Source organism: Centrocercus urophasianus, unplaced genomic scaffold (assembly GCF_019232065.1).
Source record: "Centrocercus urophasianus isolate 14NV4802_14NV808 unplaced genomic scaffold, USGS_Curo_1.0 seq_73, whole genome shotgun sequence".
Lineage (NCBI taxonomy): Eukaryota > Metazoa > Chordata > Aves > Galliformes > Phasianidae > Centrocercus > Centrocercus urophasianus.
The window spans coordinates 10386854-10409026 of NW_024885344.1; the positions used below are offsets into that span (position 1 = coordinate 10386854).

General features: G+C 42.7%; 2 protein-coding genes across 3 annotated transcripts in view; one reads left to right on the forward strand and one right to left on the reverse strand.

Moving 5' to 3' along the window:
- KDM5A (lysine demethylase 5A) overlaps positions 1–4445 on the reverse strand; it is a 50605-nt gene extending 46160 nt beyond the window's left edge. For both annotated transcript variants that reach the window (XM_042837730.1, XM_042837729.1), the window contains exons 1-3: positions 4270–4445; positions 2288–2365; positions 1121–1243 (exon numbers count right to left, since the gene is read on the reverse strand). In XM_042837730.1, coding sequence (XP_042693664.1) covers positions 1121–1243; positions 2288–2365; positions 4270–4434 — 366 coding nt within the window. In that variant the 5' untranslated portion in view covers positions 4435–4445. The remainder of the gene's footprint in view (positions 1–1120; positions 1244–2287; positions 2366–4269) is intronic.
- A 2517-nt stretch (positions 4446–6962) lies between these two features.
- On the forward strand, positions 6963–21276 carry CCDC77 (coiled-coil domain containing 77). Its single transcript, XM_042838009.1, has 11 exons — positions 6963–7554; positions 8979–9195; positions 9914–10056; positions 10880–10976; positions 13551–13617; positions 14381–14475; positions 15270–15418; positions 15763–16000; positions 16930–17055; positions 17140–17292; positions 19316–21276. Exons 1-11 carry the CDS (start codon positions 7508–7510, stop codon positions 19460–19462), a joined length of 1479 nt encoding a protein of 492 aa, XP_042693943.1. The 5' UTR covers positions 6963–7507; the 3' UTR covers positions 19463–21276.
- Positions 21277–22173: the final 897 nt, after the last annotated feature.

A 22173-nucleotide genomic window follows, 5' to 3' on the forward strand; every position in this document is an offset into this window, starting at 1 on the left:
TAAAATCAGTTTCAACAAAGCTATTCCTAAACTTCAACTTATTTTTTACATGCCCAGGAAGATGTGATTGCTGAAGTTATCTTTATATGAACTGCGGCCAGAGAAGTGAATAAGTTAACAAAATCAGCATACATCTCCCTGTGTGGAACATACTAAAACACTCTAGCTCATAACAGTGACCCAGACATTTCCAGAACCAGTATGATGGTTTTGTGTAGCCCAGCAAAGCACAGTACACACAAAAATAAACATTGGAAGACATTGTTGTCTCTTGTCTGCATGCTAGCAGCAACTTCAGACAGTTGAAAGAACTATGACTTCTGAGTAATTTCATCTTTAAGAGAAGGTAAGTAAAAATGTTAAGATTTAAGAGAAAGAAATCTTGATATGGGAGTGGAAACAAACGCTTGAACACAAAAATGTTAGTACTACCATATCTCAATTTGTCACCTTGCCAAACAAATCTACCTATTTATATTAGTAGCCTTTCTTTAGCAGACAAGTTTATAACTATGTACATTTTGCTAGTGGCAAACCCCAGAAGTTTTTATTTGCATGAAAATATGAAAAAACGACGCATCAGAGATGACTACAGCAACATAAAATTTTAGCTAGCCCTAAGCACAGCCTGTACTGGAAACAGATTAAAATAATTATTCCAGAAGTTGACAATATAAAGTCCCAAAGATGCATGTTTACGTCACATGGAAAATCTGTGCCGGGAGACAGAAGGGAGCAATTACTGCAATTTATTACAGAATTGCTAGGTGAGGAGCTGAAATGCACGCTTCTCAGGGAACATCTCAACTCCTACAGCTCTGCCATACATAAAAGAGGACAACTTGAATTCAAACAGCTAACATCAGGATGTTCAAGCAACTCAGGTGTGCTGGATATGACTCAACTAAAGCCAGCTGAAGTAACTGTGACAGACACATCTAACGCAACCTTGCAATTTGTAAGGTTTTTTTCCACTCTAATTTTTTCCCCATTTTCATTTCATCTCCATATTTATGAGACTGATGCTGTAAAACAAGCCCACCATGTTGCTTGGCTTCTCAGGCTCAAATGAAAAATGAAGTCTCTGCCTGACCAAGCACTGCCATACTTGCTTACTCACCTTGCTCAGACCATAGAGATCCAGTATTTTTCTCTCCACCACAGGAATTTTTAAATTGGATCCCTGAAGTTCCCAAAATTTTGCTAACTGGTCCAAGAAGTCCAGCTTCACTCTTGTCATTGCCTGCAATCAATAAGAGAAGACGAATGCATACATCCCCAAAAAATTACGACAATACTTTTCAGACCTGACAAAAAAACATCACAAGCTTTCTACTGTTTATATTTTTAAGGCACAATTCAGTATGTAAAATAAAAGATTAAAAAAAAAAAAAGGAATATTTAGTAAAAAGACAGATGTTTATAAACATAAAATTGTATATGCTTTTGTTCTCCATATTTGAAATCCCATAAGCCAAAACTTTTACCTAAAAATTTCACATTTTCAGACTAAAATGTTCACTTAAAGTCAGAATTCCAAGGAGGAGAAACACAAGAGCAATTAATAAAAACTGTGGGAGGAAACAGGAGGGTTATAAACAGCTTTTCTATATGCCTTAACTATACAAAAGCAGCTCTTCCCTTGAGTATTTTTGGAGTACTCAAATCCCTTTCCATAAGGGGACCCATTTATAAGTCAAACGACATATGACATTTTGGTATAGGAACAGTGCAAGGCTTTGAGAAATGCTGTAGGGAAAAGGAAAAGCCAGGACAGAATATTACTCACAGTGTTTTCAAGAAACCTCCCCTACATTTTTGAAACAAAATTAGCCAACCATAGCTAGTCTTATAAAATACAAAGCAACCTCATTTTAATGCTTAAGAGGCATTACTGGGATAGCTGGCTATAAGGTAACCAGAGGCTCCAAAACAGCAGTAAATATTTTAAGAAAAATAAATAAATCATGGCCTGCAGAGCTCTGAAGGCCAGACACTGGCTGCTCTTACTATGCAACATGGCATTTGGCATTCATTTTAGACATTTCCAGTTGAACGTGAAAGACTCTTGTGGTTATTTGGGGTAATAAAATAAAACCAGACTTTTCTCAAAGCCACTGAGAGTTATTTTCTATGGAGTCTGCCACTGCCACGTATAAACACCGATGCGGTCTACAGGTTTCTGAAGTCTCCCCACACAGAAACCTGACAAGATGTAAATTTCAAGTAAGGAGAACTACAGCTTTCAGTGTAAACACAAAACTGTATCAACAGTGGAAAGGCTCACCTCCAGTTCATTCAGGCGCTGAATTCGTGGAGTGAAACGAAAACTTTGTACTTCACAGGCAAACGGAGGCTGCCAATCCTAAGGAGAGACAGAAAGACATTTCAGTGTCTCGAGAAACTTCACTGAAAAACACACAAAAGGTTTGAGCAACTTGCTCATTCAAGCTCCCCCTACTAAATGAGTTTCAGCAGGATCTGTCATATTTTCCAGTTTTATGCTATTATCATGCTTCTAAAATGTTCTTACAACATTTCAGTCAGATGAAAGAAGCCTTCACAAAGTCAGAAATAAACCAGAAAATAAGGCTTGGTGCATTTCAGTATGCCCCATCTCTTACTGGGCTCTCACTTGAGAGAGACATCGTGCCGGCATTTATTCAAAGACGGAAAGTTCTGTATTTCCTGCACATTGCAAAACTGTCACTATCAACAGCGATAAACACCAAATAACACACAATATTACGCATGTAACTTGTCCCTGTTTGCCTACGTTCATATTTCAATAAAGATAACAACAGCAGTTAGGAGACCAACACTTCAACAGAAATGCAGTCTTAAATAATGACTTTCTGAGCAGTCTGTACTTGGTTCAATCACACAGATCCAACCACACATGCCTCCCAGATCCATCTCCTCTCTCTAAACCATATTATGACATCAAAACAAGTACAGATCAGTTTTTTAGAACCTCTTAAGAAATCTTAAAATTGCAGTAGGTAGTCTGCCAGGCAGTAAATACAACAGAGTAAGGACACAACATTACAGATGGACAAAAAAAAAGCAACACATTTGGTGTATGAATGGCTGCAGCATCTGAAGGCCTGAAGCACAACTGCAAAATATTTACAGATTCTAATAATGGAAAAGGATTGCGAATCAGCAAGGTTAGCACCAGGTGTCTTTCAGTCCTTTCTTGCAGACCGAAAACCAACCTGAGGCACACATCTGGCAAGGCCTTGCAACACCAGTGGCCAAACAATCACAGAGAAACACTGCAGCCTTCAGTGGCTAGGAAAGTTCTAGGTGCTCTCAATGAATCAGATCTGGATCGGTTTCTTGCGACTTCTCCCCCAATCTAAGCCATCCTACTTATTTTAGAAAGGGCAGCCTCATGGAGGTCAAGATTTCACCATGACATTAAACCACCTAAAAAGATTCCAGCAACCCTGCGGGTCAGGAAAGGAAGGATCACTGAATCTAACTGGCAGTCGCCATATCCAGGCTACTCTTAGCTCCTTGTTTTCATGTTCTTTTTCTCTCTCTTTTGCTATTTTTCACTCTCCTATTTTATAGGTTTGTTCATACTTAATTACCAAGGAGGCTCTGAGCTCCTACACTGCTTGATGTTCTTGTCTGAATGGTCACAGAGCAAGGCATCATAAAACACTTGGTGCCTGGTGCAGAAAGGGGTGTTCAGCTCCGACCTTCTAACCTGCTAACACAAACACTTAACTCCTGCGCACAACCGGACTGGCCATGCTTCCACCAACAGTCTGAAGGCTGTTTACAAACAATGGCCCCTTTACAAGGCATGTCCTTCCTCCTCCCCCTCCCTGCAATGCAAATGCCTACTTTCAGCTACAACGCACTGCAGCTTGTTGGTTATTACACCAAGAGGAGCGTCAAGCCCCGGCCCTGACCGTGCCTACAGGCTTCTCACCCGCTCCAAAACCACTTCTAAGCTCAAGGACCGCCTCGCAGGGTCTCTGCGCCACTAGCGTAGCCTGAGGAAGGGGGACAAACGGAACCCCAGCAACCGGGGCACGGGAACTGAACAGTCCCAGGGGGGTCCCAACCGCAGCGAGTACCGCAAACTCGGCCGGAAACACTCGAGGAGAGAAGGAAGGGGCTCCCGACCCCCGGGGGCCGCCCAGGGACAGAGCCCTTCAGCTCCAACCACCCGCCGCGCCCCAGAGCTGCCGGCTTCCCCGGGCCCCGGCTGCGGCCGCATCCCGCCCTGCCCCCGCGCCAGGCGGGCGGTACCTTGGGGGGCCGGATCTTGCAGATGCCGGTTTTCTCGGCCAAGCCGCGGATGCGGCCGATGAAACCGAGCGGGTCGCTGAACTCCTCCCAGCTGGGCTCAAATACGGGGCACTCGGGCGGGGGCACGAACTCGGCCGCGTAGCGCGACCCGCCGCCCCCCGCCATGGCCGAAGGGGGGAAGGCGCTGCCGACAGCGGGGCGCGGGAGGGGGGCGGGGAGCGCACCGAGGCACGGGCACAGAGGGGCGGCCCTCAGGGGCGGCCGGTGGGGCAGGGCAGGCGGCCGAGGCGCATCCTCGGGCGGCCGGAGCAAGGCAGAGGCAGGGCAGGGCCGGGCAGGGCAAGCTGGGGCGGGGCAGGGGGGGCGGCGCGGCCTCCTGGCACGCGGGGCGGCTCCTGCCGGGTGTCGTCGCCCCGTCCCCCGGGGCTACCTCCCCCCGCGCCGAGCCCCTCTGGCTCGCGTTCCAGCTCGTCCGGAAGTTACGCGGTCTCTTTCAGCCCTCCCCCGGAAGCGGGAGCAGTTGTTGTCTTCCGACCCGAAAAATAGTCCCTCCGCCGCACTAGTCTCCAGGCGGCCACCAGCACTGTGGGAACGGCCACCTGCCGCTCCCGCCCGCTCGCGGGGACGCTGCTCCGGAGGAACCGAGAAGGAAAGCGCTCGGCCCGACGCTTCTAGAGAAATCGTGCTACGCGGCGCCGGGGGCGGCCGGGGGAGGGGAACTGGGGTCGAGGGGGGAAGGGGACCGCCTCCACTTCCGGCGCGGAGGAATGTGCGACGATACTGAGACCATTCACTTCCGGTGCTGAAGGGCCGTTTCGCCCATTGTCTGAGCCGGACGTCAGGAGGAAGGCTGGGAGCCCCGCCCCCTTGCAGGCCTGGCCCCTTGCGGCCGTTGGGCCCTCTGGGGTGGGGGGAGGGGCGGACCCTTCCCCTCAGGTGGCGCCGTGCTATGCTCAGTTTGGGACCCGTGTGTTAGTTTTTGACATGCTCTTTTTTAGGTTTATTCTGTTTTTTTTCCTTCTGTTTATTCTCCTTGTTTAATACTCAGTCACCGTATCTTTTCAGCCCCAGAGAAAGTAATTTCCTCCTACTCCCTCCAGGCTCACCGTGCCTGCGTCAGACAAATGAACGCGCTTCCATTAGCAGCGTTTCCCTGCTAGATTGAGGAGGCGGTGCCCCCATTTTACAGACAGGAAAGAAATGGTTTGGAAGCAAATGGTCAATTTTGACAAAATTTATAAGAACAAACCAATCTTGTGAAACATCAAATGAGCCTGCCAGTGGATACTGTGCTGCGGCAATGTTTCACTACGTTTCTGCAGGGGCTCTGGACATGGGTGACAGATATTTTTATGACTAAGAACATGTGGAGTGCAGATGTTCGCCCACCAGCCACTAGAAATTGTGTTTCTACATAACACTGGCATATTTTTTTTTTTCATAGTGTCTCTCTGAAGAGCAGTAGCAGGTTATTTTTGTATGGAGACTGTTCCCAACAACTGAATCGCCAACATACTCCATTTCCAAGATAAGCAGTGACTCAGCCAGGAATACTATGTGGAAAAAAAAAACCTGCATGCTAAAAAGCTCCTAATCTGTGTCAAAATTTCATTGTAGGGACAGCCCATTGTTTTCCTTCCAGGCTGTTCAAAGTTCATTTCTGTGTTTTGGTGAGAGGATTTCAGCAGATACTGATAGGAAAAGTCTGGGAAGATTTGGGAAAAGTTTGTTTTTTATATCTTCATCTGTGATCTGGAAGAAGAGAGAAAGTCCACCCCCCCAAGTTTGCTAATGATATAAAGCTGAGAGGAGTGGCTGACAAAACAGAATGCTTCAACAAGACCTGGACAGGCCGGAAAGTTGGGTAGAGAGGAACCTGATAAGGTTCTACAAGTGCAGATGAAGAGTCTTGGACCTGGGGAGTTAATAACTGCATGCACCAGTACAGGTTAGGGGCTGAGCTGCTGATAGAGAAGCTCTGTGGAGGAGGACCTGGGTGTTCTGGTGGACAATGGGTTGACCATGAAGCAGCAGTGTGCCCTTGTGGCCCAGAAGGCCAGTGGAATCAAGGGATGCATTAAAAAGGGCATGGCCATCAGGTCGAGGGAAGTGATCCTCCCTTCTACTCTGCCCTGGTAGGGTCACATCTGAAGTACTGTGTTCAATTCTGGGCTCCCCAGTCCAAAAAGATATGGAACATCTAGCAAGAGTCCCAGAGAGGGACACAGATTATGAGTGGTCTGGTATATCCCCTGTACAAGGAAAGGCTGAGAGACGTGGGAGTCTCCAGCCTGGAGAAAACTGAGAGATTATCTCATCACTGTTTATAAAAATATCTGAAGTGTGGGAATCAAATGGATAGAGCCAAACTCTTTTCAGTGGTGTGCAGCAACAGAACAAGGTGCACAAGCTGGAACACAGGAAGTGCCAAAATAATGCAAGGAGGAATTTCTTTTCTGTGAGAGTGACAGAGCACTGGAACAGGCTGCTCAGAGAGGTTCTAGAGTCTCCTTCTCTGAAGACTTACACCTCTCATACAGAGTGCTCAACTGTTTTACATGAGGTGGGGAGCACAACCTGTGCTAGCCTTCCTCCAGAGAATTATCCACTGCCATCTTGCTGCCTTCTGAATTTATGAAGAACTTCGTAGCTTTGGAAGTTAGTCTAGGTTTGTTTTCTAGCACACGTGGTACCTATATTAGGAAGTGCTGAATTGCATCAACGATAAGAAGTGCTGCTGGGTATGGGAAGATACATGGGGGAAGGCAGAGGTTGAAAAGCACCTAGATGATACAAAATTGTACATTTGGATACTCAGGTGTTACTTGAAACAGTGAATCTTGTGACTGATTCCTGACTCCTGTGCGTCATTCTGTTTACTATTTCCATTAGGAGAACAGCATGCTTTTGCCACTAGTGTTCATGAAGTAAGTTCTGGCAGCAGGCTGTCGTTGTTTCACCGGAACCCAAACCACAGCCCCCCAAACAAACAACTCAACTGGAACTGCGCGCTCCACCCGCCCCTGCAGGCCCCACCGCTCGCCGCGCATGCGCAGTGCTCCCTTCCAAGACTACAACTCCCAGAGGCGCCAGCGCGGGATGCGTGCTGTCCGTGTCGCGAGTGCCGATTGGTAGAGAAGGTCCGATGCGCGTGGAAGGCTGCTCGTGATTGGCAGAGGCGGCGGGCGGCGGGTCTGTCCGCTGTTTGAGTGTGGGAGGGTAACAAGCGGCGGTCTCCATGAGCGCTACGGGAGACTCGGTGGGACGCTCCGCGCGCTCCAGAAGGTAATATGGGGGCTGTTGTTTCTGCAAGCGTGTTGTTAAGCGTGGGAAAGTTCCTACAGGAAGTATATTTTTGCTAATGATTATTAGTGTGCTAGAGCGTCGGGAATTAATGGCTTGGATTCGTATGAGGTTTTCGTGGATGTTGTGCATCTGAATTCTGACCTAAGCAGCCCTGCAGGTCCCTGTGTCACCTGTGAGCAGAGCTCTGGCTCTGGTTTGGGCTTTTGGAGTGAGTTCTTACTAAGGTGAATAGATCTCTTCTAAAGATATCTTAACTTTAATTCTGCTACAGATCATGTTATTAAAGAGTATTTGTCAGCTCAATGTAAGTAACTAACTCTTCCCAGGGATTGAATGGTGTGTACAGCTCTATGTATGCAAACGTGATACTTGTTGCAGCAGGTTGAATGTATGAATGCAGTAAATGCTGCTTAAAGCCAAATATGTGATTACACGTATGTATCCTTGATTAAATTTAAATTCAAGAAGTCCTAGCTTTCCATTTCGTTGTGAAGGGTGGGCAAACTGTGGGTGTTACTCACAGTTAACACCAGAAAAAAAAAAAAAAAAACATGTGGACTCCTCATCCTGCATCCAAAGTTAGGATGGCTTGGGCATCAACTAACCTGAAATTGTCATCTTTACTGAAAAGTCAGTGAAATAAAAAATGCTTCAGATAGTGTTTTTCTCTCTATATACCAGATAGAGACTATGAAAGGTTGTCTGTTTGTCATGTAGTGGTTGCTACCTGTAATTGCAAAACAAAAGACTTTGTTCTCCTTGATCTCTTCTCCTTTACTTACCACCTTCTCTTTCTTTTAAATTCATCTAAATGAGCCACAAGACTTCCCTTCCTTGACAATTTGTCCTTCTCCCTTTTCCATAAGCTTCCTCCATCTCCTGTGCCCGAAGTCTGCCAACTGTTCTTTAATGAATGAAGCTTTTGGTTCTCTTAAGTACTGTTTTCTTTTTTCTTCTGATGATTCTTGGAGTGCAGATAAGCTAAAGTATTTAAATTTTAGTAAGTTAAAAGCAAAAATCTCCTATTTTGCTTAAAAAATGCTTTGTAGTCTGAAGTGTACATGCTATTAGAAAAGGTATGGTTACTGTTGAGCACCTGGAGAAAGGACCCTGGGAGCCCTGGGAGCACAGGTGGAGGCAATTCACCTATGTGACCAGAAGTGGCGGAGCCTGGCTGCACCTCTCCTAGACCTCATTTAACAGCTGACTGTTACTGAGGAAGGATCTCTGCTTAGAGTTCCTTCCCTTGTGCAGTTTTCCTTGTGAGCCTTGATCTTTGGAGACAAGCACGTTTTCCTTTATAACACCATTCCATTCACACTAGTCCTTTTGCTACTATACTTCTGTATTGCCCTTTCACTGCATTGACCTTTCTGATTGTAACAGAAAATATTTATGCCTAGGCTGGCAACCCCCCACAGCTCATCCAGGTACTCTAGTTCTCAGCCTCAGAGTCAGGGGGACTCTACTCCTCTCCCTTCAATCAATGAACGCCTGGCCTTCCTCCGCCCTTCCCGGGAGCTGCTGGAATACTACCGCAAGAAGATTGCCGACTTTGATGAAGAGCATGAGGATTTGGTAAAAAGGCTGGAGAGATACAAAGAAACATACGATGAGCAGGTTAGGAGAAGAGCTTTATTTGATTAAAAAAAATAAATAAATCAGAAACTTGAAAATCTTTTCATCTGAGGAGAAGGGGCTTCCTTTTCTCTCATTCCTATTCAGGCATCTGTCTGTCGTTTTGTTTAACCCTCTGGGAATAGAATGGTCGCTTCTGAGGGGACTATGGTGCCTCCCCAAGTACTGGTGATGTCTGAAATGGCCTGAAAGCCCTCAGACATCCCAACTAATTTAATATATAGGAAAAGAGAGGATGGGTTCTAAAATAGTGCCATCTGTCCGAGGGGAATAGTCATCTGAAGGGATTGCTAGTTTTCTGCACTAGGCAGAAAATCATTAATGAAACTTTGTAACTGAATGCTTTTTTCACTACTAAGTTATATAAAGCTTTTAATACTTATCCTTCTGTAACTTCTTGAAAAGAAGTTTATTACATAGTCTTTGCTAAGGTTTTCTGCCTATTGGTGCAGAAATGCAACCACTGGAAATGGGAGACCTAACATAAGCCTTTTCACTGGTGTTGTAAGCTCCCTATTGAAACCTACTTACTAATTTCTCAGTACTACCTTCATCTGGTCAATTGTTGTAAGAGGAAAACACAATTCACTCAAACTGACAGTTTAACACACCACTTACAGACACAGGGTCTGGCCTATGTGGTGTGTTGTTTCTAATGTTGCCCAGTGCTCACTGAAAGTACCTCGTTGTCTTTACCTAGCACAAACTGCAATGGGAAGTACGTCAGCGAGAAGAGGAGATTGCAGAATTGCAAAAGGCTTTGAGTGACATGCAAATCTACCTGTTCCAGGAGAGGGAACACGTGCTCCGTCTTTACTCTGAGAACGACCGACTGAAAATCAGGTGCGCTGTCTGGATATTGGGCTGGGGCACTGGCAGTAGAAACTGCATGGGTCTCCCATGGATCCTTCTAGTTCTCATCCAGATCTGGAGTATTCAGAGAAGCAGCAAAGCGGCACTTCCCACAGTGGGAGTTTTCACAGAATCACCCGGGTTGGAAGGGACCTCAAGGATCATGTAGTTCCAACCCCCCTGCCTAGCAGGGCCACCAAACATACACATTCAGATCAGGTTGCCCAGGACCCTGTCCAACCTGGCCTTAAACACATCCAAGGACGGGGCATCCACAACCTCCCTGGGCAGCCCGTTCCAGGGCCTAACCACTCTCCTTGTATAGAACTTCCCCCCTAACATCCGACCTAAATCTTCCCTCCTTCATCAGGAGGGAATCATCATGTTTTCTGTTAAAGCTTTAAGGATTGAAGTAAAAAAAAAAAAAAAAAAAAAAAAAAATCTGTGTTGGTATGCTTTGGCATCTCTTTGGAGCATGACAGAAATCTGACACAATCCTCAATCTAGTTTACTTTAAGAAAAACAGTGGGTAATACAATCCACTGAAGTATCTGCAAGGTTTTTATGTACAGTTCATAACTGCGGAATGCAAATTCTTTACTACCATGAGTTATCAGGCTTGTATTTGAAAAGAAGAGCACTCCTCAGTGCTGACAGAATTGGTGTTTTTTTTATTGTGCAACATCAGAGGTGTCTCAGGGAGCTTGTTAAAGTATTCTCAAGAACTTGACAGTTTGGAAATCTTGGAGATTTTGATGAGTAAGGTGGAAATATAGCATGTCACAATGTATTGATCCATTTCTTTACATTACAGGGAATTGGAGGATAGGAAAAAAATTCAACATCTCCTGGCTTTAGTGGGAACAGACGTAGGAGAAGTTACATATTTTCACAAGGAGCCACCACATAAGGCAAGTTCAATTTTTCTGTGGAGCTATTTTGCGTTGTTACAAAAAGATGTGTACCCCAAAGGCTGACCACAGACCAAATGTATCCCCCGAGTCAAAAGATGCTAAATAAGCCCAAAAGAGGGAGGAATTTGTAGCTTTATAGCAGCATCAGGCTTTAGTATAGCTACTGACAGATAAGTAGGAACAAACACACCAGAGCTAGGTCCTGTTAGCATTCAGCCCCTTCTACCTTCAAATTATACCTCAAGATTAACCCCCTAAATGTCAGCTAGGAGTCTGAATCCATCTGGCAAGTGGTTATTGAGAAGCTGGAGAGAAGAGCACAAAGGCAGTAGGAAGTGCAGAAAGTCGGTACGTGTGATGCTCCAAGATATTTGATCTTTGGAACAGCACAAGTAGCATTTGGGACCTCCATGAAGGGTGCAGAAGTGTTAAGGTTGCTGTTATGATTTCCTGGGCAGGGGATTACAGAAGAACCTCCCTCTCTAGGCAATGTTGTATTGCATGTTACAGAAATAATGTCAAACTAATTATGTGGCAATGCATATGAAAAGCAGCGTAGCGGAACATACTCGCACTTTCTTGCCATACATGGCATGATTCAGATATACAGAGGATGATGGAATGTTAGGATTTCTCTTCGTGTAAGGTGAGGGGAAAAAGGCTGGATCCCTGCATTCTTTGTGATTGCTCTGCATTGTTAAAGCAGTGGAAAAATCTTGCAGTGGCTTTAAAATTCCAAAATATGGATATTTCTAAAATTAGGTCTATTATATACATAGGTTGCTCTGAAAGTAATGCCTCCTGTTTATTTCCTTGGAAACTACAGCAGATACAAAGAGTACAATAACACTCTTAAATGGAGCAGATTCTCAGCTACAAAACACTATTTTCAGCACAGTCACCACCATTAGCTTTGTATTTTCACCAGTGATGAACAAAAGCCTGCATGTTGAACTTGGAAAAATCTGCACCAGTGAAGATGACCCACTGTTTCACAGCTGCTACGACAGCATTGTTGCTAGGAAGGTGTTGCCCACACAGTCCATCCTTCATCTGCCTGAGAGACGAAAGTCAGAAGGTCCATATTCCAACTATAGAGTTGGTGCAGCAGGACAGTCCAGCCAAGATTGGCCATGTGATTCACAATCTTCAAACTGGTTTGGGGCCTGGCGTTATTGTGTTTTAAGAGAAAGATTGTCTTCTCTGGCCTGACTCTGGAATTTCAAGCCTTCAGCTTAGTGTTGTCTTGTAGGCATCAGAGTTGATGATTAAGGAAAGCCAGAAAGATCATCCTGTCCCAAAAGACACTGCAATCACTTTACCTGTTGAACTTTTTCTTTGATGGGGAATTCATGTTGCCGCTCTATGGATTGTCATTTTGACTCTAGCTCATAGTGGTGACTGTATGTCTTGTCACCAATAATGATGTCTTGTCACCTTCAGCCTCATAGTGGTTCAATAGGTCCAGACAAACTTGTGTGTCATGTTCTTTCTGTTCCCACGTGAGCATTCATGGGACCCTCCTGGCACAAACTTAGTGATTTTCTGATCTTGCCAGCATTGTCTCCAGTGCTTTGAAGCCAATATTCAGTTCCAACACAGTTCTCTGGTTATCCAGTTAGCGTGGATGAGCTGATTGAAACACTTCATTCCATGGTGTGACAGCCACATGTAGCTGTCTAGGACATGACTTGTCTTTCATGGTGCTGTCACCAGTATTGTAACACCACCTACTGCCTCATTATGCTCACATCGACTGTTTGATCTCCCTTAACATTCAACAGACACTGATGAATGTCACTGTGTGCCATTTTCTCCACGTGGAGAAATTGAGTGACACACCTTTGGTTCACACGTACTTCTGTGTCAGACACCATTTTGCCAGGCTGTCCCTCTGCTGCCATCTGTACAGCAACAAAATGTAACAGAATGTTGGGGGAAGGTTCAACCTCGACTGCCGTATCGCCAACATCTGCTTCTGATGTTGTGAACCAGCATATTAAAATAGAGGGCATTACTGTGGGAGCAGCTCTCATAATATCTGTGTTGAGGTAAACACTGGGGTTATAACCTGTCCCCTTTTGCCCTCCTATTTTTAAGTGGCCTTCTGTTCAACAGATGGTTTGCATTAATAGCTGTATGGGCTTTTATCCCAGGCTTGTTTAATAGCTTGAGTGAATGTGCTGATAAACGATTCTTCGTGTTTCTTTGGGCTGCTAAGAGGAGTATGAGCGAAGAAAATAACATAATTATCATTATCACCTTCTTTATTCTCGTCTGCCTCCAAAATGTTCTTTTTCCTTCTGAAGATGCTGATTTTCATCCTAGTGAGCCAGCAAAAGCAGGATTACTTTCCAGTTGATTTGGAAAAAATAGAGGCTGAAATGGCAAAATTCTGCTGTTACAAAGGCAACTTCTTTTTACCACAGGCATTACACTTGTGAATGTCTTCCTTTTCTTGTGGTAGAGGTGAGGTATTGCTGTTGTCTTAGATATCTCAGTTCTCTCTTTAAGATTTATTCTTAGTCATGGTAAGTCAAGATGTTGAGCTATCTAATCTTGTTTCTATAGGTTACTGTTCTACAAAGGCCAGCTAGTTCCAGAGACTCACATGAAGGAAATGACAATTCTAGAACAGGTACTGTACCAAGATGACCTAACAGCAGCTCAGCAATTGATACTTGTTTCTCTGTGGTTTGTCCAATGTACAGAAATAATGATTTACTGTGAATACTTTGTTGTGCTTCCATTAAGTTTCCTAAATGTATCCATATGTGCATCCTTATGCATATTCTACTCTAAGCTTCACTTCAGAATCCTTTAAGATAAACTGAGCTGGCTCTCATGCTCGTGATCTGTTCAACTAAGGAAGAAGCTGGAATGACTGTGGAATGTCTGTTCAGGAACTGTGCAGGTAGCGACTGATAGCCCCCCCATGTCCATTCCATGATGTGGTGCTCTGCTTGCACTTAGTGTAGGTGGTAGTTTGGATCTGTGTCTACTTGCAGATTTTTCTATTTGGAAAGGACTGCCATTTTCAAATAGACTGAAATGAGCTAACAAGCTCAAAAACTTGTTCAAGATTTGACAAACGAGCAGCTGTTTTTTATGCTTATTCATCATTTATTTAAGAAAATACGTTTGCTTTCTGTATATGTCAAGAAAATCAGTATGTTGCCTAAATATTTAAGTTTAATAGTATGGGGCAAAGAAATACAATCACTACAAGCTCTGGAATGGTTTTCTATCCAGTTATCTCTCCCGTAAGTCCTTGAAACTGTAGCAGTTACAAGCTTTTTCCTGTTCTTGGAAGCCATCTAGCACATACAGTATCTTGTGTTTGGAAAGGTGCTGCAGGTACATTGGAGGCAACTTTTCTACTTCTTGATTTCTGCAAATAGGCACCAAGAGGAGCACTTCAAAACAAGCAGGAAAAGGAGACATACATGAAAGTCCGGAGAGATATCAGAGGGACAACCAAACACTTCTACTTCAGGTAGAACTATTTGCTAAGTGAAGGACTTATTTTCTGCCTATTCAGGAAATTGATGGATAAATATGCTGTCTGCCTACATAAGATATACACACATCAATTTTATTAGTGCCCTCTTCTTACTACTGATTCCCCCTATCAGTTTGCCTGTTCCTTTGTGATGAATAGCTTAGATTTAAGAACTTGGATCTGACTCTGGCACCATTACATAAGCAGATGTTCCAGTAGAGCCTACTTGTATGTAGTGCCTTTAAATACAGAATTTGTAATCAAAGTTTTTTTTCAAATAGTTTTTTTTCAATTACTTGTTCCAGTTTGTCTCCCTGACCACGTGCACTATTTGCATCTCTATTCTTCACTCATTTTGTTTACATTTAATATTTCATTGAGAGACTTCTTTTTTTTCAAGATGTGTAGACTGGTTGCCTTTTTAGAATTTGGGTTAATGATTACCACTTCATTGGAAGCTGATAGCGTAGAGGCAGAAGTCTGTTTGCATATTCCAAAGGATTTGTCACATCCTGTGTGCAGTTTAAATCTTTCTGGTGTCTTTTATCTATTGCTGCTGTTTATCATTCCCCATCTTGCTTATTTGTATGATTTTTTTTCTTAAAATGTTTTAGTTATTTAAAACAGTTAGCATTGAAACAAAAACTAAAAATGAAAAATTAAAACTGTAAAGGTTATTGTCGGGTAGAGTCTCTGATTTGAATTCTGGAATTTTAAAGACACTTGCAAAGTCGGGGCTCCACCTGTTGTGAAATCTTCCTCAGTAATATCTTTGCCTGCCTATTTAGGTGGAGGCCCTGCAAGCTCAGATAGAAGAACAGACACGATTATCCAAGGAACAGCTTCAGGCATTACTAGAGGACAGGCGGATTCACATGGAAGAAGCCCAGGTCCAGCATCAGAGAGACCAGGAGAAGATTAAAACTTTAACAGATAAGTGAGTGTGAGAGAATGGCCATGATGTAATATAGTCATGAGATGAGAAGAGGGGAAACAACAAAACTATGTTGGCTTTCAGTATGTTGCTTGCTGAAGCAAGCAGAAAAGCACTTTGTGCAGCTATTGGCCTTGGCAGTATGTGGAAGTAGATGGAGTAGTCAACATACCAGAAAAACTGTTTTGTATAGTATATCTTCCATGAGATGAGAAGAGCTAAGTATGTTGGGAAAAATGCTTGTATTTTTGTTGTCTGCTTTCTTCTGACTTGCAACAAAGACTGGGGCAATTAGGGTAGGAACTAGGGAGGAAATGAACTAAATCCTCTTGGATCTCTTTTTATAGACTCAACAAGACTCAAAATCTCTTGTATGAGAGTACTCGTGACTTTCTGCAGCTGAAGTCTGATGTTCGAGACAGTGAGAAAGCGTGGATGGTAGAGAAGGAAAATCTGTTGAGGAGGATTGACAAAGACTCAGATCAGCTTACCAGCAGGGAGGCAGGAGAGAAGAAGCAGAGAGATACCAAGAAGGTGCTGCAAGCAGATCGTGAAGCTGGGAAGCCCCACAGTAGAGAAGTAAAGGTAATTGTATTTTTTGGCCCAGGGAGGCTCTCCAGCAGTCTTTCCAAAATTGCAAGACTGGTTCTTGCCAAGTTCGGCAGTAAGTAGTTGTTTCAAAGCTCTACTGGCTTGCTCTAAGTTGCATTGTTGCTGACACTAATGTGTTTAAAAATACTGAATCTGGAGTACTGTGTCCAGTTCTGGGCTTCCCAGTATAAAAAAGACAGGGACCTCTTGGAAAGAGTCCAGCGGAGGGCCACGAAGATGGTGAAGGGCCTGGAGCATCTCTGCTATGAAGAAAGGCTGAGTGAACTGGGTCTGTTCAGCCTTGAGAAAAGAAGACTGAGAGGGGACCTGATCCAGGTCTATAAATATCTAAGGTGTGGGGGGCAGAATGGCAAGGACGGACTCTTTTCAGTGGTGAGTGGAGACAGAAGTGAACAGTGTTGTCAGAAGTGAGTAGTCCTTTCAATTGGTGTACCTTAGCTCTTTTATAGTAGTCTGGATTTTCCTTCCACTTCTAATACACTTCCAGTGCACCGTTGAGAGATCTGTGGGCAAAGTGGGCAAAGAGGCAGTAAGAATGTAGAAAATAAACAGACAGTAAGGAATTGTTTTCATCTATGCTGAATGCAGATTCTTCTGAAATGCAGTACTGAGCAAGTAGCTGTGAAAAGGAGAACTGCAGACTATGATAGAATATTATGTTTAAGGGAAAGAGGAGAGAGTTCTTTGAACGGTCGTGCAAAACTGATCACCTCATTAAAAGGTGTTGGTAATGGAAGTGGCATTATAATACTGTGGAAGGAGTCCTAACCTTGTTACTTCCATAGCTTTGCTTTCAGTTATTTGCCTGTCAGTCTATCTACATGTAGCACTTGTTTTTCTAGAGCAGGGGAAACATTGTGAGCGCTGGCTTTGGAGTTGTTTCTGTTCCTTCTGTGTCTTAGACGCTGCAAGAAGAACTAACGCAGGAGCAGCGGCTATCAAACATGTACAGAGAACAGTGTATCACCCTGGAAAGTGAGCTGGCTAGGATTTGTGAAGAGAGAGATGTTGGCAGAGAACTCTTTAAGGTAATTAGTCTGTAGCCATCGACTAGCAGCACCATGATCTTACCGTCTCTGTTGTGTTACTGCATCAAGTTTTCATCTCGATAGCAACGCTCAGAAAAGATGGGGAAGCGTTTGAAGCTGGTGACTCAGCGATACGAGGCCTTGGAAAGACGTCGTAATATGGAAGTGGAAGGCTTTAAGAATGACATTAAACAGCTCCGGCAGAAACTGAAAGATGTAGAGAAGCAGCTTTTTAAGGTAATAGCTCATTGCTAATTGCTATGGGCTTAACCAATCAAGGTGTAGCCTCAGTATTTGAATTAAGATTTCCCTAGAGTTAAAATAAATTTATTTTCTAAATGGTTGTTCAAATATTAATATTTGATAAAGCTTGTCCTGTTCTGTATATTATTAAGCAAAAAAGATTTGTCATCATTAATCAGTTGAGCATCAAGTTTGTCCAGGAACAGTCCTGTTTATGTATTAGCTATGAAGGTTCTCATAGAATCATTGAATGGCCTGGGTTGAAAAGGACCACAATGATCACCTAGTTTCAACCCCCTGCTGTGTGCAGGGTCACCAACCACCAGACCAGGCTGCCCAGAGCCACATCCAGCCTGGCCTTGAATGCCTCCAGGGATGGGGCATCCACAGCCTCCTTGGGCAACCTGTTCCAGTGTGTCACCACCCTCTGAGTGAAAAACTGCCTCCTAATATCTAACCTAAACCTCTTCTGTGTCAGTTTAAATCTCCCCTTGTCCAATCACTATTCACCCTCATAAACTGTCATTCCCCCTCCTGTTTAAACATTCCCTTCAAGCACTGGAAGGCCATAATGAAGTCTCCCTGGAGCCTTCTCTTCTCCTTCCACAATCTTGTAATGCCTTATTAAGCTTTATTACACCTTTGGCTCATTCAGCAGACTTAAAATTGGAAGGCAGTAAAGTGGACTGATGCAGAAGAATGTTCTGCGAAGAATATGCTGTTTTGTTGGTTTTTTTTCTGGATGCAGTAGGGTTTGGTTTTGTTCCAAATAGAATATTGATGGAATATTGATGTAAGTATTGTGAATATTGTTTATTTTGTAAATATATCATGTGCAATAGTGCAGAAATCACAGCAGAAGCAATGACTGGAAGTTGAGGTTGTGTAACTTTGAAATAAGATGCATTTTCTAGATGTGCAGACGAACATCTGTACAGCTTAGAAAGGAAGCCACAGACTTGATGTTGTCTGGAGTTTGAGTTATGATATCTAAGATATGATTCAGAGAATTGAGGCTTGGATTTTTTTTTTTAACTGTGGGTTTACTTTTTTTCTTTTTAAGAGCTAACCTTCCCACATGTGCATGTGGGAGACAGGAATTGCCTATGATATCTTTACTACAGACCTGTGTATTTTGTTACTGTGGGGATGCTTAGTTGTGTTCATAATCTCTTCACACTTCCAACCACAAGAGGGCAGCGGAATAAAATACTTGTTAGAAATCTTCCCTGATCTTTAAATCCTTCTTATCACTTGAGGTCAAAGTGGCTATAGATGACTGAATGACCTAACCTATGTATTAAAATCTTTGACAAAGAACTACGTGGTGGCAATGAGACACCCTAAAATGTCAAGAGGAAAGAGGGCTTTACGATCAGTTTTCAAGTCTGTGCTGTTGCGATGTTGAATGTGACTGGGCTGGCATGCTATTCAGTTCCAGGGTGACAGGAAATGTCAACCCTTTCTAGTTTGCCATCAGGAACTATGATTATCCAACAGCCTCAGTTCAGCTCAATATCAGCTATATGTCTTGACCTGAGCTTAGGAGTTGTTCTTGAGCTGCCCTTGAGTTGTATGCAGTTCAGAAGGCAGCAAGCTGGCCACAGCAGTTAGATCATTTCTAGTTCTAATAGCATAAGGTGACAAAATATCTTCATAAGAGGGGAAAAACACACTGCTGTGTAAACATCAATAAGTAAATGTTTTAACTCGCCTCATTTTATTCTCCAAATAATGCAGGTAGTAAAAAGTAACCCAAGGGGTTACAGTAAACTTGATAATATTCTGTTGAGATTTCTTCCTTATCACTACTGTAGCATCCTAATGAATGAAAGGCTTTGCTACTTTGGCTCTGAAATAACTTTCTGTTGGTGACATGCATTAGCCTACTGACATTAGCTGAAGCATCTTCTTTGCTAGCTACAAAAGGTCTCCTTTGGAATTATCTTTCTCATATACTCATAGTATACTCTCAATTGCACTCTGTGCAATTAATTTGTTTTTCTTTTCTTCTTAGGTGACTCTGAATGTTGGACCAGACCAGGATCTTGCAGTTCTGCATGAGGTTCGTCAAGGAAACAGACTAACTCGTAAAATTCAAGAAGAATTAAAATACTTAAAAGCAAAAATCTATGGCTTAGAGAATGAACTACGAGTCTGCTGAGGTTTTAGTTGGCATCAAAGTTTTCGGAATGGGACATTGCCTGTTTACTGGCATCCAGTAATAGAAGGCTTGAAGAAATCTGCAGTTAGGAACATCATAACATCCATCAGTGATATACAAGCCATTCCTAACATGCCAAACTAGATTGCTATGTCTGTAGATAGGCACCTGATGAGTCTGCTATAGAAAGTATCAGAAGACTGATACATCAGGAACATTTTTATGCCTTTTATTACTTTCATATTTGTGGTGTAGGGAGTGGTGTATACTGATCTTAAACTTCATTTGGAGCATATCAGAAAGCAGGAATATAAATTAATGGCCATTAAAAGATCTAGTTCAAGATCTGAATTGCTTGGCTCACCTTTTCCTATGTGAGAAAGAGCTTTTAAAGTGTGTTCAGTGATGACTGTTTTAGTACCTAGACAATTCAGGATGTAACTGGAAATTTTCTTTGAAAAAGACCTTGCACAGATCTTCTGTACTAATTTTGTATTAAGATGTATTATATCCAACTCTGCCTTTTACAATACAACTACTTTTAAATAGCTTCCCTTTGATTATTTCTAACCCAGCTGGGGCAAACCTGACTGATTTTAATATGGTAAAAAAAGATAACATTTTATGGAACTTATCTGCAAGAATGAGCAATGTCTACTCTTGTTTTGAATAGCTGGGGGAAGTGAGATACCACACTATCAAGAATCATCTTCCCATCTCCTTTTTTTCTAGCCTCTTGACTCCTGCAGGAAGCTCATTTAAAAAAAAAACAGGGCACATACTATCTTCCTTAGTCACTATTATCGGCCTCTGTAGCTTTAAACTATACTATGGTTATGTACCAACAAGTCGTGATCACTTTTCACTCATGATGGTTTTGTTTCACAGCTGTAACTGAAATTGGGGTTGAAGAGCAGCTGCCTAGTTGCTGTGTGATGTATATAGCTATATAATGATTATCTCCATAGCAGGCATAAGGTTATTGCAGTTGTAGAAAACAGATGAAATAATGAGGGATGCTACAGTGGGCTTCAGCCCAGTTTCTAATCACAAGGTATTTGTGCTTTCACTGCAGTGTCAGCAAATCTTGTCCACCTGGTAGACTGAGAATATGCCTGTGCTAGAAAAGCAATTTCAGAGCTTAAGTTTCCTACTGTACCTTTTTCTACCTTAAATATGGCAGAAGCAGCATATCATCTTGCTAAAGAATACACCTAAAGCATACCAGCTGTTTCTTCTCATTTAAAAAGTACTCCATGTGATAGCCCACAGCTTCTTTTGGATGTGGTAGTGGCAATGGAGATCCCCATTCAGTATTTGGGAGAGGTAGATACACAACGGGAGTTCTTGTGCTGTCAAAATTTGAAGAAATATATGCATTTTTTTAATACAGTACCAGCTAAAACAATACACTGGGGAAATTGCTTTGGAAAGTCAAGGCCTGCTTCAGTTTTGTACCCTGTCTTGGAAATTTTGCTGTCCCTTATGGTCCTACACTTTGGCTTTCATTGGGCACATGTATTCTTGAAGTCATATTCAGTCATATTGAAGTCAGACAGACTTCACTGTGGGTAGATGTGTATCTGGTTGCTTAGCCACTACTAAAATAGGCTCTTTTAAAGTGTATTATCACTGACTAGTTTAGCTAAAAAATGGTGATCCTGTTCAGAAACTGATTCGTGGGCAGCTTAGATGCCAATGCCACGTGGATAGCTGGGAGAAGTTAATAAACTTATGCTGTCCATAATTTAATCTCATCCCTTAGCTGCTGAATACTATCTCAGATAAGTCTAGCTAATTAAAGGAAGCTTGTATGGGAGATAATATTCTACCAGTCTGAAAACAGAATACTATATATATATATATATACATATATATATAGTATATAATATATATATAATAGTATATGATATATATATATATATATTTTACAGGTCCTGAAAGGCAACTTCTGAAAAAATGCTATATAATAAAGTATTAGCCACTTAGCAAGATCCATCTGCTTAAATTCAATTGACAGGAAGCCAGCAAAAAGGCCTCTTGAACCAGTATAAAGAAGTCTTCTGCTTCTTTTCAGCTTTTCCAAACTATAAGTTGCTGATTAAGTTAAATTTTCCTCACTTGAAAGCCATGCAGTGTATCTGGATAAAGACTGTAGGCTCAAATGTTCACATTTTTAGCGTTAGGAAGAAGTATTGGGGAAAGAAGGATGTAAATGTTGAAGTTCCTGTCTTCCTTACTAATATTTCTTATTACTTGAAAGACTGAACAGAATAAACTGGCAACATTCGTAATATTTGCTGGTGCTTCTGGATCAATGTACATCTTGGACTTTATTCTTTGTTTGTCATTAGGTTATGAACCTTTCCTATTTGACTTGGGTAGGGGAAGAAATTACAATAGTGCTGACCTGTGAATTTGTTTTATTTGTAGTTTGAATGTTTGTCCAAGGGCAGGAAGTGCAGAGTATTGCATGTGCTTTTTCTGTGTGACATCACGTGATTATGTGAAATGTTGCTTTCATGTTGCCAAAACAAATGGGGACCTTCAGGCCAAGAACTGCTTTAAAAAGTCAAGTACTTTCTACCACCTGCAACTGCCTTTTAAGACATTTTTGGCATTTCCCAGAGGTTTCCTGAAAAAGGTTCTGAGCCCTGGGTTAGTCCATTTTCCATCATTTGCTCCAAAGATGAGCTTTTTGGCCAGTCGAT